The 17,566-nt window shown below is 55.5% G+C and overlaps 6 protein-coding genes across 6 annotated transcripts; 3 read left to right on the top strand and 3 right to left on the bottom strand.

The window, feature by feature from the left end:
• Positions 1 to 265: 265 nt before the first annotated feature.
• On the bottom strand, positions 266 to 1,530 carry EsH8_VIII_001067 (uncharacterized protein; the record flags this gene model as incomplete). The annotated part of the gene is made up of 2 exons (XM_083270109.1): positions 266 to 1,030; positions 1,210 to 1,530. 2 exons carry the CDS (start codon positions 1,528 to 1,530, stop codon positions 266 to 268), a joined length of 1,086 nt encoding a protein of 361 aa, XP_083129877.1.
• Positions 1,531 to 5,288: 3,758 nt separating this feature from the next.
• EsH8_VIII_001066 (WSC domain-containing protein) lies at positions 5,289 to 6,297 on the top strand (the record flags this gene model as incomplete). Its single annotated transcript, XM_083270108.1, has 3 exons — positions 5,289 to 5,813; positions 5,972 to 6,008; positions 6,128 to 6,297. 3 exons carry the CDS (start codon positions 5,289 to 5,291, stop codon positions 6,295 to 6,297), a joined length of 732 nt encoding a protein of 243 aa, XP_083129876.1.
• A 2,644-nt stretch (positions 6,298 to 8,941) lies between these two features.
• Positions 8,942 to 10,201, bottom strand: EsH8_VIII_001065 (uncharacterized protein; the record flags this gene model as incomplete). The annotated part of the gene is made up of 3 exons (XM_083270107.1): positions 8,942 to 9,041; positions 9,221 to 9,668; positions 10,129 to 10,201. The coding sequence occupies 3 exons, from the start codon at positions 10,199 to 10,201 to the stop codon at positions 8,942 to 8,944; spliced, it is 621 nt and encodes a 206-aa protein (XP_083129875.1).
• Positions 10,202 to 12,486: 2,285 nt separating this feature from the next.
• EsH8_VIII_001064 (DUF1993 domain-containing protein) lies at positions 12,487 to 13,044 on the top strand (the record flags this gene model as incomplete). Its single annotated transcript, XM_083270106.1, has 1 exon — positions 12,487 to 13,044. One exon carries the CDS (start codon positions 12,487 to 12,489, stop codon positions 13,042 to 13,044), a length of 558 nt encoding a protein of 185 aa, XP_083129874.1.
• Positions 13,045 to 13,996: 952 nt separating this feature from the next.
• EsH8_VIII_001063 (S-adenosyl-L-methionine-dependent methyltransferase) lies at positions 13,997 to 14,770 on the top strand (the record flags this gene model as incomplete). The annotated part of the gene is made up of 2 exons (XM_083270105.1): positions 13,997 to 14,197; positions 14,312 to 14,770. 2 exons carry the CDS (start codon positions 13,997 to 13,999, stop codon positions 14,768 to 14,770), a joined length of 660 nt encoding a protein of 219 aa, XP_083129873.1.
• A 560-nt stretch (positions 14,771 to 15,330) lies between these two features.
• EsH8_VIII_001062 (DUF1479 domain-containing protein) lies at positions 15,331 to 16,973 on the bottom strand (the record flags this gene model as incomplete). The annotated part of the gene is made up of 2 exons (XM_083270104.1): positions 15,331 to 16,370; positions 16,508 to 16,973. The coding sequence occupies 2 exons, from the start codon at positions 16,971 to 16,973 to the stop codon at positions 15,331 to 15,333; spliced, it is 1,506 nt and encodes a 501-aa protein (XP_083129872.1).
• Between the last annotated feature and the right edge of the window lie 593 nt (positions 16,974 to 17,566).

Raw genomic sequence — 17,566 nt, 5'->3', positions numbered from 1 at the left:
ATATAGACGTCCGATGCCACCCCTCTACTTACCATACGCCACCCGGGAAGCTAAGAGAGACAGCTTCATAAGTCTGAACCTTGAGAAAATTTGACACCGTGTCCGGAGAAAAGACAACCGCGGTACTTCAGCACATTGTCAAGAAGGAGTTACTGGTGTATTGATTACAGATCCCCGTTATGTCCGTTTTGTGGATGTATGTGAACGGCCGTTCGCGGCAAATGACGCAACAAAAGGATAGAGAAACCTAGCGAGCCGATACACTTTAATCCATTATAGGGTAGTATGCATCAACATGCAATTTCAGCTCTTCGATCCATTTCTTTGCAGCCTCCTCTCGGTGCTGGGCCTTGCTCAACTTCGCCTTCGCCTCGCGGTGTCTCGTCCGGGCGTCTTGCATCTCCTCGTGTTCCGGGTCCCTGTGCTCATCCGTCAACTGCTCCAGCAACACAATGTTGCGGTCGACGTGCTCCTGGAGATTGCTGAATTTCACAACGAAGCTGCCGAGTGACCTTTCCGGGGCATGGCGCCTCTTCGCCTTCTGGTCTCGGAGCATTTGCTCCCTGCTCCGTGAGAGATCGTACTTGCCATACAAGGCAAGGAAGTCGCCCTGCTGCTTGAGAAACCTGCCCAGATCGCGCCGAAACTGTCTGAAATCATCGGCCTCGGTCAGCGAGTCGTTCCAGATCCTGTTCCTGTCGCTCCAATCCCCTCTTGCCCTCTTTGCAGTCTCTTGCGTGGCGCGAACCTCGGCGTCGTACAGTTCCACGTCGGCCTCGGCGGTCGCGCGGGCATGCCTGGCCCGCGCGGCGCAGATGGCGTACTCCTCGCCTCGGTCAAGGCAGGGCCGCTTGTGGCTCCCGGCCTCGTCCGGCAGAGGCGCGGCATGATTTAAAGGCCTCTTCCTTGACGCCGAGGCCTGATTGTTCCTGGAAATCGTTTGCTGCTGCTCGGTTGCTGCAGCTTGGGCCCTTTGCTCCTTTGCCACGGGAGCTGGCGCTGCATTCACCAAGGCCTTGGTTGTTGTAGTCTTGTCATGAGATGTCAGAATGATGCCAAGATGATCAAAATCGTCAGTTGGAACTTGCCTTTGAGATCTTTGTGGGCGACATGGTTTTTTTCGGCGCTGTTAGGGTTTTGGAACCGGAGGCCTGGAGCTGAAAGTTGACACCATGTTGCAAATATATGGCCCAGAGTGAAGTTGCTCACCTTGTTCGTCTTATTTGGCGACTTGGAAGGTTCGGATGCTTCTAAAGCCTTGGGCACGGACTTGTAGGGCGGAGGGTCGTCATCGTCATCCGAATCATCAACCAACTCAATAAGTTCTATCGACTTGATTGTCTCGCCATCGTCAAGCTCTTCTGGTATCTGAATTTCCTCGTCGTATTGGGCGTCATCAGTGCCGGGCGGTGAATTCGGGGCAACAGCCTTGGCCGCGAGCTCCAAAAGCTTTGATACCGCAGTCTTGGCTGCAACCGCAGCTTTGCGGGTAGAGCGGGGGCGAGGAGAGCTTGCTGCAGGTGCGCCCATGTCTGGAGACGGCGGGGCTGTGGGAAGATTTGACCTTGACCCGGTGCGAGTGGACGTCAATTCTACCTTGCCAGTCGCTGGGGCAGAACGGATGCCGTTCCATGTCGATTTGTCGACAGCGGGCCTCGACCCAAGCATGCTGTTGTCGGCGGGCGTTGGAGCTGGGGTACCCTTTCGTTTTGGTTTCTTGCGATTCGTAGACGTTGGTTTGTCGACAACCTTGGAAAGTCAGCTTGGGTCCAGAGGAACATGCTAAGATAGGGAACGATTAATCTTACATGGTTGCGTATGACTGAGTCAATGTCTTTGAGGATAAGCCGAACGGAGTGCGATTTGCTTGTCTTCAGACGCTTTTCCAGAGCGTGAGTCAACAATTTGCTCGCCTGGGCGTGGCCGATGCCACTTTTGGCCAACACCTCCAACCGGCTGCGCCAAGGTTCGGTCCAGTCCAGTGGGGAACGGACCCGACCAACTAGGCTGTACAGACTCTTCTTTCCCCAAGAGGGGATGAAGGGCGTGACAGGCTTGGCGGGCTTGCCAGGGTGATGTCCTTTGAAAGGGCCCATTGCCATTACCCTTGGCCAAAAGGGGCCGTATATAGGGTACACAAACCGGGCTGAGGAGTGTCGGGGTCGAAAAAATGCAGGGGATGTACCAAGGCTCTCGGCGGAGGCGACATTACCGAGGAAGAATATTTGAGAACCAAACAAAATATGGGAAACCGGGCGAATATATAGCTGTTGTTTTGTGAGATTGCCTTTTGAACTCGTGGGTTTTTTGCGTAGTCGGAAGCAACCATTCAAACCGTCAGCGGGCGCATTCACCTTCGATCCATGCGTGCATCAGATAGCACATTTCTTTATCATGGCTCCGGTCCTTGAATACTACCTGGACGTATCCCCAGCCATCTCTGCATTGCCTGGACAGAATCCTTTCGGTCCATCCAGCCACTCCTGCTTCTCACAGTGTGCAGCAGAGCACGTTTGAGGAGAGCTATCACATCCTGCACATTGCTCTGTATGGCGCCCCTACCACGGCGGCGGCTGGCTGTGAATGAACACCAACCTCCAGTCGGTCACCCAGTTGGCGTCAAGTGGCGGGATTCGACAATGCCGTTAAAAGCAACGGGGTTATCGAACGTCCACTTAGAAGCTCATTTCTTATTTTCAATCTTTTGATATCAGAGATATAAAATTCGCACCGGCTCCGGGAACTGCTGCTGCTGAGATGCAGGGTACCCCCAGGGTCTGCCGGCACGTTGCTTCTTCCGCTTGCTATGCAAGGTGGGGCCGGGAGCTCCGCGCCGCTCCTGCAGACCGATGGTCCCGGTCAACCAGACCCTGCGCCACCAGGGGGCGACGGCGCCGGGCCGTTTCCCGGCCAAGAAAGTCACGCCGCATATGTAGACTTCAGGTGAACGTGTCCCGTGCCCACTATTGCCTTGCACTGGCGCATCTGCTATCACATTGGGGTAGCGCCTTTCTCTCAGGGACGCTTCCAAAGTTTCCAGAGGTCGATATTTTTCATTCTTGCTTTTATGAAGGTGTCGTGTACCTCAAGGAATAATCGCCAGGGTTGCCAAAGTTCAATTGCACAACGCCGCACAGTACTGTGTTTGCCCTGTCAAAGTTGCATTGGGAGCATCACGGGTATTGGCGTTGCTTTCATCGTCACGTATGTGCGGCGCCTGCCACCTGTTGCCTAGAATACGGTGGCTTTCTTTTCTCTTTGGAGACCTCTGGTACCTGCTGAAATCCCGTCGCAATGTCACATCATCTGCCGGTTTCCACGGCTTGGCGCACGACTGATGTTGTGTTGTGAGCTTTGGCGTAGCTGAACCAAGGGCGAGCGTGTCCGAACCAGGCCGGTGTCCTTCGAGGATCAGTCAAACTGGCATACTGCACAGGTACGCTGCAGGGTCGCAAATCGTGTCGATGAGCCTCTCTAAGGAGGCAGCGGGTGCGTGCTCTAGCCGACCGCACCCCCTCTACAACGCCCACTACAAAGCCAACTAAGAGCGCGTACCACTGCCGGCCACTGCCGGCGTTTACTACAGCGCCTGCCACTATCAGCCACTACAGCACTGCTTATGTATACAACACTACTTACGGCCACCACTGCAGGTCACTACCAGCCACCTCACCTGAACCACTCCTCAGCAAGACAATCAGCCTACCCCTTGACTTGGTCGTGCGACGGCACCCGCATAGCCTACCTATACTCAAATCTCAAATCTTGACACTGTTGCCGGCATGCGGCGGACCAAACCCTTTGCCTGATACTGTGTCTTGGGGAAGCCATTTCCGCTGGGGTCTTGATAACCCTGTCGCCACTGAGCCTAGCGCTCCGGCACAGAGTTTTTTTCCGACTTCGTGGAACTCGAAACTCGCAACTCGTTGGTAACATGATTCAACGTTATGCTATAAGCTGTACATCACCATGGGACAATCTGACTCGATGCCTCTCAAGCGTTTGGCCCTTTCCACCATGAGTTGAGTTGGCCACATTCATAATCCATACCTATTCTATCTGATTCATTTCTCTCTGTAATTTCTAGGGTAAACCTGCAGACAGCCAGAATTTATATCGTCTATGGATTCCCCGAGTGTGGTGTCAGTTTTAGGGGAGGGGCTCACAGGTAGTACGCCGGCGGGTGTGCATCGGCATTGACTCCTTTCGCTCGAGAGTCTTTCCTAGCTACAGCCCTGGGTTCTGTAATCCATCACAAAGCAACTTTTCTCGATCATAGCACAGTGTGTTGGCCAGTTGATGAGTCATAAATACACCATCAATAAGGATGCGTGGCGGTCTAGGAATGTGGCACACCACTAAAAAGGAATGTATCAGTAAAAACCTCAGGGTGCGGGGTTGCGACCTTTGAATATCACGACGCGAACGACAGGCTAGTTGACAGACTACAGTGTAATTACATTCCAGTGGAAAGGGGAAGAAACCTGGATTCGCATGCCAGCGGGCAGGTAAGGAATGTTATTAGGGCACCTTCCTCGTGTCGGATTTTTAGTATTGAGTCTTAGATTTTGGCGGGCATGGATATGTGCGTTGGCCTTTAGCCTGGGGCGAAGCCCCAAAGCTTGGGTCTAGGCTTTATCATATTGTGGCATTTAACAAAGGTGCCAGGAGCCGGCAGCTGCTACTTGAGCTCGACAGTAGACTGGAGACAAAGAGCTTGTTTATAGCAGCTAGAATAGCTAGTCTTGAAAATATGGAACATGAGGTATGGCTTTGTTTCCATATTGAACAATTCATTTACACGTTACAATTCCTTTCACGTCCTGAAAGCTTGCCTGGAGGAACCGTTCTAGACTACATGGTTGCCTCGTGCTATAGTTGATGCTATACTTCTTCAGTGAAGTTAACTTTTAGTGAGGTATAATTCTGGAGGAACTGGCGGTGTTTTGGGACTTGGACACTAACGAAGAGTATTCAAGACGACATGTGGTGCGGGAATTATATAGAGCTGCCGTCGAGTCTCCTGTTTGTAGTTACATTCGAAGTGTCAGTAATTCACTCCTTCTTTTTCAAGCTTTGTCTATTCCTGTCCTTACCATGCACTGCTTTCAAACCACAGGCCTCATACTAGCCTTTACTGGGCTAGGCAACGCAGCATCTATATCCAGACGTGATGTGTCGGTCGTAGTCAACAAACCTTGCCAGCAGGCAGCAAGTACTATGGCTGCTATACCGATACTGTTAGTAACCGGCAACTGAACCGAGCCAACTATGTCGATTATACCAATATGACAGAGGGATTCTGCATTACCTTTTGTCAAAGCAAAGGCTTTCCCTTTGCTGGCGTTGAGTGGGCCTCAGAGTGTTACTGCGACTATTCATTAGGCTCCATTGCCACAAAGCAACCCGACTCGGACTGTAATTTTGGCTGCACTGGAAACGCATTAGAGGCCTGCGGTGCAGGAAATAGGCTCTCAGTCTTCACCACAACTGTCACTGCTGCTGCGGCCCCGGTTGTCAACCCTGGACCTGCCAACTGGACCGCTCTCGGCTGCTTCAACGACAATATTCCTGGCCGGATTCTCGGCTGCCGTTACGGCTACGGCGTTGCCATGTCCGTTCTTCAGTTTACCAATACCTGTAAGGCTGCTGGGTTTACCTACGCCGGAGTTGAATATTCCTCGGAGTGCTATTGCGATAACCAGATCCTAGCTGGAGCCTCCAACGGCCAGGTCGGCTGCAATAAGCTTTGCTCTGGTAACGGCTCGGAGTACTGCGGTGGATCAGATCGTATCAACGTCTACCGATCTACCGTTACGTTACAGAGTGCAGGCATCATACCGACAGGCTGGACTGCCCAGGGATGCTTGAAAGAAACGTCCTCGGTCGCGCTCTCACTGCCGGCGTAGCCGTGCCTGGTGGTATGAGCGTTGAGGGTTGCATTTCTGTTTGTTCTGCTGCCGGCTACCAGATCGCTGGTGTCGAGTACGGTCAGGAATGCTGGTGTGGTAACCAGATCCAGAACGGAGGAGTGCTCACCACTGCAACCGACGGCTGCAACGTACCTTGTACAGGCAACACGTTCGAGACTTGTGGTGGCTCTAACCGCCTTAACATTTACGCTCAGACTCCCTTGAACTTGGCTATTCCCTCAAGCACTACCTTGTCTACATCTGCGTCTACGTTATCATCAACAGGGGCAAGGTCGTCTACTACTGCATCAACTACTACAAGCTCCTCTTCAACATCTTCTTCTACTTCGTCGACGGCGTCCAGCTCCAGTACTTCGACTCGTAGCACGACCTATTCGTTCAGCTCGTCGTCATCTGCCGCTCCCGGTTCTTCATCATCCAGCACTGTAAAGCTTTACCATTAACAGTTTCTTTTTTCAAAAACTGTAAGCTTAGACTGACACAAAACAGATCTCTAGTAGCTCGTCTACCATACAAGTTCGATTTGTCTACATCCGCTGATCACTGAAGTCTAGAAACTCTAGGAGCATCCTGGCTCCTACTATAGTTGTCTTCCAGAACGGTGAGGAGTGCGTCAGGCTTGGTGAAGTCATCCAGGCGGACAATAGTATTATTGTTACGCTTGATAGGGATGATGAAGAGGGGCCGGCCTACTTTTGCCGGTGGACCTAGAAGAACAAGTTTTCCTTTTAACAGCGGGACAGGGCGATGCTTACAACCTTCAGAAGCCGTCACGTTTCAATGCAGGCGCTGAGGAATACAGCATGTCACGACCACGCCGAGGGCGCAGGTGGACACTTCTGCCAAGCCTTTTGCTAAACGCCTGGGCCTGTATATGTTCCTCTGCGCGCTGCGCAACTGTCTTACAAGCTGACTAGCCACTTTTGCCAATAGGAACTTCGTTCCTACGCCTCCAGCTCGTCACATTTATAAAGCCAGCTTCTATAAGACCCTCTTCACAAGTGCGGGAGCGGGCGAGTGTTCTATCCCTCATTCAAGACTGGATGCCTACCAGATGGTCTCACCCAAAAGGCAAAGTCCCAGCACCCGACGGCCCGGGAATCGCAAATTACCTGTGCATAGAATGTCTGATAATGTGCGATGGCATGTGCGATTGCACGTGCTGCTTGTCTCTGGGATTTGCCCCGCCGGCAAATGTAAGTACCGGTAGCACTTGCGCCCCGCCGAAGAAGCTTTCAATTCTTCCATGACAACAATAACAACCCCATTATAGTCACATGTGTGAGGCAGATAGACTCCATCCGGCACTGGAAAGATCAGCACCAGATTGGAAACAGAAGCTATAGAAAAAGACAAAGGAAAAGAAGAAAATTCAATCAATGACTTGATTTTGACGGTCAACCCCTTGATATATTGCAGGTAAAAGTGTCGGCTTTGTTGGTTGTGTACATTCTCAAATTTGCTCAATATAGGCACTTCGTACCTGATGCAGTGTGTTTCTCGATGAATCCTTTACCATGAGATATTCAAATACTCACCTTATGATAAGTGTTTGTGGAATATGTGAAATAGTATATGTAAGCGCCAACTGATGACAGGCAAGCATAATACGAAGGTGTCTACAGGTTCGGAAATCCAGGAGGAGGGTACAACATCATTCAGTTAAAACTTAGCCATGGTTCACTAGTTGGACTGTCACAAGAAGGAGCATACAGCAGGCACGAGAGATTCGTCGGATAAAGTATCTTTTGTTCTCCTGAAGAGAGAAAGGAACAAAGAGACCCTATAGGTACTACTCCTGTAAGTTGGTTACGTGCAAGTGCATGGGGCGAACATTGTGCCAAGAGACCCTGTCTTGAAAAGAGCTCTGCTGAATGAAGGTGTTGTTGCAGACTCTTACGTAGAAGTCATATGCGACATTCGAGACCTTTTACACAGCACACAGTAAAGAGAGATTGGAGAAAATAGCTTGAGACAAGCCTCAATTCCACATCTCTCGCCATGATGACTCGAACAATCAGTTTTAATATTACAGTCTTACATTAGATTAACCCAACATGTATCCAGGGGGGACAAATACTTCAAACCATATCCACATTCCGTTTACCATAGCTCAGGGGCTTCCCTGGAACTCACACTCATGGAGAAACCCTACCAAGCATCTGAACGAAATATGCATCGGAATGAAGTATCCCGGATTGGCTAATAAGATTTCATCACACCAATACCAGTCAGAGTCGCCCTTGGTATCGATGTCTAGCGGCTATGCAGGTACCAGAGTCACCGGAGGCATAATGACAGTATCCAGGATTGCATGGAATGTGGCCCCCCTTACTAAATGCTATGTTGTCTTAGATAAACACGTTGCTGTTTACGGTCTTACTACCAAGTTCTGTCAACAAAATTGGCGAGGAGAAACGCTACGATGACTATTTAAATAGAGAGCAGCCACCGTAAGGTATGGGTGAAGGCTAGAATTTGTAAAAGAAAAAAAAACAAATACTCGTTCCAACAAGGCTTGGTACCGCCAGCGTACGATGAAGATGTACATTTCGCGGCTTTGCGCCGTAGCATCGGCAGCTCTTGTCGGCTCAGCTGCTGGCGCTACGGTTATTTCCGGTCCATCTGCGATGGCATTGGCAAGCGCAGCATTCAAAGACAGCCGGCTGGTCATCCAGACAGCACAATTTCTCACCCCCCCTAGTGGCCCTGTGATACCTGCAACAGCTTATGGAACAATAAGCGATGTCGCTCCTGACCAATTCTCAGGCGCGCTCCTGTCGACAGGGCTGGCAGCCGGAGCATCGACTTCGCCTCCCCATAGCACAAATTTTGGCAACAACTTGATAATCGGTCAATGCCCTGGCTCAATAAGTAATGAGTATGTTGGGATTTTAGTCAGCTTTGAGGTTCCTGCAGGCGTGAACAATGTCGTTGTCAGGTACCAGTATGCGACCGATGAACCGTAAGTAACCCGACTGAACCAAATTGGCAGAGTGGACAGGCACTTACTGGTTCTTAGGATCGGCGGGAATCCGGACTCGGCCTACGTCTCCATATCTGGTACACCGCCAGTCAATATTCTCAACACTGAAGCCGACCTGCTGCCTAGGGGAGGGGTTAGCCTCAACTACATACGAGAGACTTTGCGCACGACACTGACGGCACCTGTTATGCCGGGAGTTTTTACCCTGCTCGTCTACATCTGCGATGGCTTGAATGGAAATGTTGACTCTGCCATAATATTCGACGTATCTGCCCTTCCACCCGCGGTGGCACCCATATACCCAACCACAACCACGACAACCACGACTTCATCCACTACATCTTTGACCAGCACGCTCTCGTCTTCTACGACTTCTTCAACAGCTTCCACCCAATTATTGCCCACGACAACCACAACAACAACCACGACTACATCACAAACCACTACAACCTCAACCAGCACACTCTTGAGCACCACTTCTACAACTTCGTTAAGAACTGTCGCGAGACCAACACCCATAAGGCCCACCGGGCCCGAGGATGAATCCACATCTTCGTCGACAACTATTGCCACCTCGACGTCTTCAGAGGCAAGCTCACAAGCCCAGAGCACGTCCTCATCGTCCTCATTGTCCTCATCGACGTCCTCATCGACTTCATCCCCCTCCAGCTCAGGTTCATCAGCGGGCAGCACTGGGTTGTCAACCGCTACTTCAACTTCCGCAACGCTTCCGAGTGGCACGAACGTGCCTATGATTGATAGCTTCGTCTTCTCTGGCTGCTTGGGCTCACAAGCCAGCTTCCCAGGCTTTGTCGAGATTGGGAAAAATGCGAAAATGACCCCTCAGCTATGTGTAACTCTGGCGGCTCGAGGTTACAAATTTGCAGGCGTCTACCTTGAGTAAATACGGGCCCTATTTTCACGTTGACAAGTGCACCAATACTAACCTTTCACTTAGTACCTGCTATGGATCTCAGTCCCTCGAGTCAGCAAGCTTTGTTGCTCGTGGGAGTTGTGCACTACAATGCCCTGGGGACCCTAAGCAAATCTGCGGTGGCAACGCATCGGCTAATTCGCCTAGTCTCCCAAGACATCTGAAGTCTAAGCGACTTGTTTCTTCAAGCATCTTGCTCACAGTCTACAGCTTTACTGCCAGCCCATCCAATACTACTACCAGTGGTTCTATCGCCTCTAGAACAGTGCCCATACCCTTTCCCGACCCATCGAATTTCGGAACAAACAATAACACCATGGGGCCTGCCACCGTGGTTACCACCTCCATTGTGACTACGATAATTTACACAACCATCAACCCCACGAACCCTACAGGCTTCATTGAGGTCGAGCTCTGCACCACGCTATATTTCGAGGACTGTGGCTGCGATTCGCAAATTACTCCTGCCGTCGGCCTAGCTACTATTGTTGTCGAATGCGACAGGTGCGGCTATAATAGAGCAAACGTCGCCACGCTTACTGTTCCGGTGGCTCCTGGAGTTGGCTACGCGCCCTCTGCTGGAAATAAGCCCATCTATAACGACGTTCCGGGTGCCAAAAACCAGCCAACAGCAGCCGCCGAGACCGGGGGGGTATCTGGACGCCCAGGAAACAATGGCAACCCTGCAGAAGCCGGGGCATCTGGACGTCCAGGCAACAACGGCAGCCCTGCAGAAGCCGGGCCAGCCGGCGTACCTACACAGAAAGGCTCGGCGGGGCCCTCCGGCCCCCCAGCTGCATCCGCCGGGGCAAAAGGAGATACCTCATCTCCGGATCGCAATGGCGATTCATCAACTACATCTGTACGCCCAAACGTTGTTACCGCCGCCTCCGCCAAAGGACCTCAAGACGGTCTGGGAATGACTTGTTTCGTGTCTATAATTTTCTGCTTGACCACAACGGCCTATCTTCTTGGCTTGTGATATCCGGCTGTATTTTCAATTTTCTTTTCTACAGACGCCTGCTTGTGTCTTTAATGGTAATATAGACGCGTCAAGTATACAATAGACGCGTCAAGTAGAGACGCGCCAACTGCACACCCCCATGTTACGATCGGGCAGGGCAACCAACTGTTGCACAAAGCAAAAGCTTCGGTCATAACGGGTCCAAGGACTAACCAGACTTGCAAACGACATGGTCATGGTAAAGAGGCGCAAATGGTGTCGATATGCCTCACTCAAAGGACCACGCAAGGAGGAGGCGGCCGCGTGCTCTGGGCGGACGGGCTGGGTGGCAGCGACAGCAACGGTGACGGCCAAAGAACGGGGCATGGCCGAGTCGACCCGACATTTTTCCACCTTGTTCTGTCCTCCCTTCAATATACCCACATTCTACACACTACCGGTATTACTGTCCAAGAATGCATCTGCGATTCGAGGCAGTCTCAGTCTCAGGTCCGTGCTGCTTTGTCATGGCGCCGGGCATGCTGATTACCAAGCAGCTCAGCGCGTATGCAGGCCGGCCCCGCTCCCCCTGTGGCGTTCGGGAATAGCGCATCCATCCATCCCATCCCATCATCCAGCGTGCATCAGCGCCATCCTAATCACCCATCCCCGGGCCGTACCACGACGCCGTTCCTCGCCGGCAGCACCTCTTGCGCAGGGGATCACGCAATCGCCTCGCACCATGGCGAGCCCGTCCATTTCCCCGTCTTTGAGGCCCTCAGGCTCTCCCAGCGTCCGTTTAAGCTTCTGGAGCCGCTGTTGATGGAAATACCCCGATTGGCCGTCCCGTTCCCGCGACGTGAGATGATCGATGCTAATTCACAAACTCAATCTGATCTTGAGCGAGCCGTCCCGTTGGCCTCCCCTCCAACGCGCCCTTGGCGGACCAAACCTCGATCCTTTGCTTCATCGTGGACATGGCGATCCTCCAACATCCGCGGCGCTTTCGTGTGGATTTCCCAAAACCCCGCCGTCCAGTCAGTGTCCGTGCTGCAGACCGGATGCAAATCCGCCCGAGCCGCATGCTACCTAGCCAGCACGGCTCACGGCAAACACGACTCGGACTGTGTACGGCGGACGAGGGGAGCGGGCAGCTGGCCCCAATTTGTCAGCGGCGGCCGGGGGAGCGATGAGCCGTGTGTGCCTGTACCATGTTGTGTGTCCTTGTCCTCCCTTGCTGTTGCGTAATCACCCGTCGTTGGCCGTCCAGGAGCAGAGACGATGGATGATGGATGGCACGACGACAAGCCATGAATGGCATGGGCCGGGTCAGGGAAATGTGCCCGCGCACCGCCCAAGGGCTTGCATGGCGTCCAATGGTTCTCCCACACATGGAAACAAGCGTCTCCTGGACGTGGGAAGCGTCGCTGAGCCTTGCCCAACCCGCAAGAGCGCATTAGTCAACCAGACCCGCTCGTCGAACGTGACAGAAACGCCCGATCACCACCAGCGGCTCCCACCGCTCTTTTGAGGACAGGTGGAAGGTTGCATCCTGCCCCAGATTTCCGCCGGCCTCGTCGACAGCATATAAACCTTTGTTGTCTCTCTCGTTCTGTGACCGATATCCATCCCACATCAACCAGAATCACACACACGTTAAAACCTCTCCCACCCAAACACAACCGCAGCCATGTCCACCTACTCCATCTACGACGGCTCCGTGCCCCTCCTCCTCGCCGGCCTCAACACCCTGCTCAACCTCCTCACCAAGGCCGAGGAGTACGCCGCCGAGAAGTCGTTCGACTCGGCCGACATCCTCCAGTGGAAGCTGGCCGAGGACATGCTCCCGTTCCCCGTGCAGTTCTTCATCGCCACCGACTGCGCGTTCAAGATCGTCGCCCGCGTCCAGGGCACCGAGCCCGAGGCGCTGGACAAGGACTTCAAGACCATCGCCGACCTGCGCAAGCGCGTCGAGCACGCCCTCTCGGTCGTCAAGGCCGCCGACCGCAAGACCTTTGAGGACCGCACCGACGCCCTCGTGCCCCTCGGCCTCGGATTCGGCAAGGGCGAGATGCAGATCAAGGCCCGCGACTACCTCGTCGCCTACGGCCTGCCCAACTTCTTCTTCCACATCCAGACGGCCTACAGCATCATGCGCGCCAAGGGCGTCCAGCTCGGCAAGGGCGACTACCTCACCCCCTTCATGGGCCCCTTCGTCGAGGCCCACGAGAAGCAGCAGCAGCAGTAAGCGGGGAGGAGCGACGGGACGGAGCGGGCGAGCGGAGGAAACACATCGTCACAGGATGACGCCCAGAGGACGGACTCTGAGGATGGACCATTGGAACGGATACACAAAATCGATAATGCATTGAAATGAAGCAAGCGTCCTTTTACGTCGTGTTACCTCTGTCCGTGATGTGATAAGCGTGAGGGTTTGGCATCGGTGCGATGCTGCGCTTGGAATAATATGTGCTAAAGACAGGTCCGCATACGATTGCTATGCTTTGAATGCCAGGTCCTCGATGCTAGGAGTGGATTGAGATGCACGTCATTGAAGGCCAAGGCGCGGTACGACGCGAGGAGTCTCGCTCAACCACGCCGGCCACCACTATTTATGATTCGGGGTGAGCGTGGCGTCGACGGCCGAGTTTGTCACCAAGAGCCATTAAACAACGATATTGGAGAACCTGAAGCTTGCCGGCTAATGGGTCGCCTTACGAGGTCATTGTGCTCCTGGGCCGTACCCTTTGCAGCTCCGTGATCCGTGAACGAGGAGGCCGTAGGTGACGGCTCACCCACTGACCGACGCAGCGAACCCCTCACTTTGGAGGGGTAATGAGCTGTGGAAATATTTTTGATGAATAATATGCTTTGCACCCCGCTCCGCCCAATCAGAGGGCCCAATTCGCCATTTTTCAAGGAGCAGTCCGTACTACGGTAATTAAACGCCGACGCCGATGCCCCGCCCCCACCAACGCTCACCGCGCCGCGCCGCGCCCATTCTGCAATCTTTTTTTTCGAACCCCTCCAAGCACCGGCCGAGCAGCACGCAGCACCCTTCAGCGCTCAAGACACTCACTCACTGCAGGCCGCGCAACTCACAGACTCACTCATCTTACTCGCCACTCTCACTCACTCACTCGCCTCTCACGTCCATCCCTCAAGTCACCCACACACTCGCGCACGCGCACGCGCACACAATGTCGGACCTCAGCGAGGCCGAGGCCCTCGCCACGCCCGAGTTCTGGAACGAGCGGTACACCAAGTCGGACGGCTCGAACCCGACGCACGAGTGGTTCCGCACCTTTGCCGCCCTGGAGCCCTACTTCCAGAGGCACCTCTTCTCACAGCGGAGCCCGGAGACGGCGCCGCGGATCATGCACCTCGGCTCCGGTGACAGTGTACGCCCTCGCCCGCCCACCCTCATACCCCGTCTCTCACCCGCAACTCGTCCTCATACCCCATCCCCTCCTCGCCCCGCCCTCCCCGACGAAGCCACGCACTGACATGCCCAGACAATCCCCGCCGACCTCTCGGAGCGCGGCTACAAGAACCAGGTCTGCCTGGACTTCGCGACCGTCGTCGTCGACCTCATGGCCGCGCGGCACGCCGAGGTGGGCGGCATCGAGTGGAAGTGGGCCGACGTGCGCGACATGCCCGACGCCGCGCCCACGGCGTCCATCGACGTCGCCTTCGACAAGGGCACCATGGACGCCATGATCCACGGCAGCCCGTGGTCGCCGCCCGCCGACGTCCGCGACAACACGGGCCGCTACCTGCGCGAGGTCCACCGCGCCCTCAAGGACGACGGCGTCTTCCTGTACATCACCTACCGCCAGCCCCACTTCATGCGCCCGCTGCTCAACGGCGAGGGGCTCTGGGACCTGGAGATGGACGTGCTGTCGGGCGGGGAGAGCTCCTTTGACTACTACGGGTTCGTGCTGCGGAAGAAGAAGGGGGCGGACGGCGCGTGATGGATGGGTGGCGCTGTGTGGTCATCGGGGGAGGGGGGTGTCGGTTAGACGGACGAACGACGGGGATAGACAAAACAATGGCAAGGGAGGTGTTTAGGGGTTTTGCGTATTTTTCTTTCTTCTTCTATTTTGCTCAGCTGACCGGGTGTATGGGAAGGACTCATTTCCCGAGTCTCACGCCGGGCGAGCCATGGCACGCAGGTTGGCTCAGCTCAGCTCAGCCCAGCCAAAGCCCACAGTTTGAACGCGCCGGCAATGTGTGAATGTCTCGGCTTCCCTCGGAACGTGCTCGATGCTCGTTCGTGATCCACCCCGGCCGTAACTCGATCGAGGGAGAACCCCCTACCCGCTGCGTCCCTTCTGCTGGTCTCAGTTGGCGAGAAAACCCCCTCATCGGCAGACGCTTGGTTTGACATGTTTTGCATTTTCGGTTCGACTCCAATCTCGTACAGCTAGCTACCAGCCCGCTCGCGGCGGTGCCATGTTTCTTCCCGGTTCCCCTCATTTTATCATCCTCTGCTACCGATACCTCGCTACTTTCAAGTCCCCCCTCAGACCCCTTAGAACCCCAGCATCCGGTTCGCCCTCTCGACCAGGGCCCGCTCCCCGTGCCCCTCCCCGGCCACCACCAGCTTCTCCAGGCCCATCGCCCTCCTCGCCTCGACCCCGGCGACGGCCCTCTCCCCGGGCCGGCCGACGTGCTCGCTCTCCCCCTTGCCGCCGGGGAAGTCCGGGCCCGGCAGCCCCGCCAGGAACGCCTCCCTCTGCCGCGCCAGGTACGCCACGTTGAGGTCCGTCGCCGGGCACACGGGGATGTACATGACGCTCGAGTCGCCGCGCCCCTCGTGCACCTTGTCGACGGCGTGGATCAGGTCCGCGTGCCACACGACGAAGTCGCCCGGCCGGATGCGCGGCACGTGGACCATGGTCTCGCCCAGCCGCAGGTGCGGGTGCAGCGCCTCGCTCAGCTCCTGCCCGTGGCCCGGCGTGGCGCCCTGCAGCTCGCTCGTCATGCCCTCGCCGCCCGTGAAGGCCCAGTTGTCCTCGCGCAGGAGCACCTCCGCGTCCTCCCCGGGGCCCGCGGCCTCGCGCAGCGGCCGGAAGAAGGGCCGCAGCAGAAAGTAGGCCGTCGACAGCTGCACGAGCGGGTTGACCAGCAGCGTGCCCTCGCGCGGCCCGCACTCGCTCATGCTCAGCCACCCCTGGAACATGCGGAACATGCTGCAGGCGCCGGCGCCGTTGTACAGGTCCTGCACGGCGTCGACGCGCGCGCTGACGTCCCACGGGTCGTACCGCTCCCACTCGCCGCGGAACACGGCGTCGTACGTGCCGGCCCGCCCGTACCCCTCGCGCTCCCACCGCTCCACCGACCCGCCGTCGATGTGCGGCCCGAGCGCGAACGTCGCGTCGCCCGGCTGCCGGATGCGCAGCCGGTCCGCGTACGTCAGCGGCTGCAGCGAGATGGCCGCCGAGGGCGACTTGTTCCAGAGCCCGCCCATGAGCACCGACTGCGTCTTGAGCATGTTGGGGTGCGAGCGCGCCTTGAGCTGCGGCAGGGACCAGTACAGCTCGTAGACCTGGGGGTCGTTCGCCGGGAACGCTTGGGGGTGTTAGCGAGCAAGAACGTTCATAGCTGCTTCACGAGAAACATATAAAACACAAGATGCAAGAATATAAACAAAAGTAAAATGAAAATAAAAAAGGAAAATAAGATCAAAAGGGGCTGACGGGACTAACCTTTTGTCGAGGGGTTCTTGCGCACGTACTCCTCCACCTCCTCCTTGTAGCTCCTCGCCTCCTTCTCGTCAACGACGCCGCGCACGACGGCGGCGCCACGCTTGCGGATCTCGCCCTTGAGCCGCGCCACGTCGGCCTCGAGGTCGCCGAACTCGACGCTGGGGATGACGCCCGGCCCGCCGCGCTCGACGGCCTCGTTCTCGGCCCGCAGCGCCCGCAGCAGCCGGCCCCACGACCGGACGACGGCGTCCTCGTGCCCGGCCACCAGCTCTTGTTTGAGCGTGCGGAACCGGTCCGGCAGCGGCTCGCGCGCGGCCCCCGAGAGCGAGACGAAGACGGACGAGATGTCGCCCTCCTTCTTGGGCGCGTGTGCCGCCGCCGCCGCGCCCATGACGGTGCGGCGCTGGGGGAGCCGGAGGGGGAGGGCCGGCGCCCTGCCGCGGGAGAGTGTGAGAAGGCGGGACATTTTTGGTTTCGTTGTGGATGACACTCTTGTTGTTGGCGTAGTGTGTTGTGTATGTATAGACGAATGGAGGGTGTAAGTGATGTGAACTCTTGGGAATCAACGAGTGAATTCCACGGGTATCAGGCTCGATGTCTTGCCGCCGTGTAACACGCTCTCGGATTATGTGCGACGCTGCTCGTACAAACAAATTGTTGGGAATAAAAATGACAAGAGGCCGAGGCCAGCGGTAATAGATGGACACTGCTGCTCACGCCAAGACACTTAAAAGAAGCCCGAGAATAACGTTTCAAGGCCGGGGGATACTCTCAAAAGGCTCAGACGGTGCTAAGTGCCCTGTTATTAAAAAGAAAACACCAGCAAGAAAATCAAAGTTCCCGACGACCTCTTATACCGTCATCCCCGGAAGTGAAAAGGCGAGCAGGGGTAGGCCATGGCAAAGCAGAGCGTACACTACAACCAAGCGCCGCACACCACGGCGACAGCGGCGGCGGCGGCCTTTCCCAACGCAGAAGCCCGACGAGCAAACTGCAGTCCCGCGCACAACGACCCGGCCTCATTCTCCCAAACCTCCCCCCCCTCCAACGCCACAAACG

Source organism: Colletotrichum jinshuiense, chromosome 8, assembly GCF_051148585.1.
Source record: "Colletotrichum jinshuiense chromosome 8, complete sequence".
Classification (NCBI taxonomy): Eukaryota; Fungi; Ascomycota; class Sordariomycetes; order Glomerellales; family Glomerellaceae; genus Colletotrichum; species Colletotrichum jinshuiense.
This window is presented reverse-complemented; position numbering and strand designations above follow the sequence as displayed.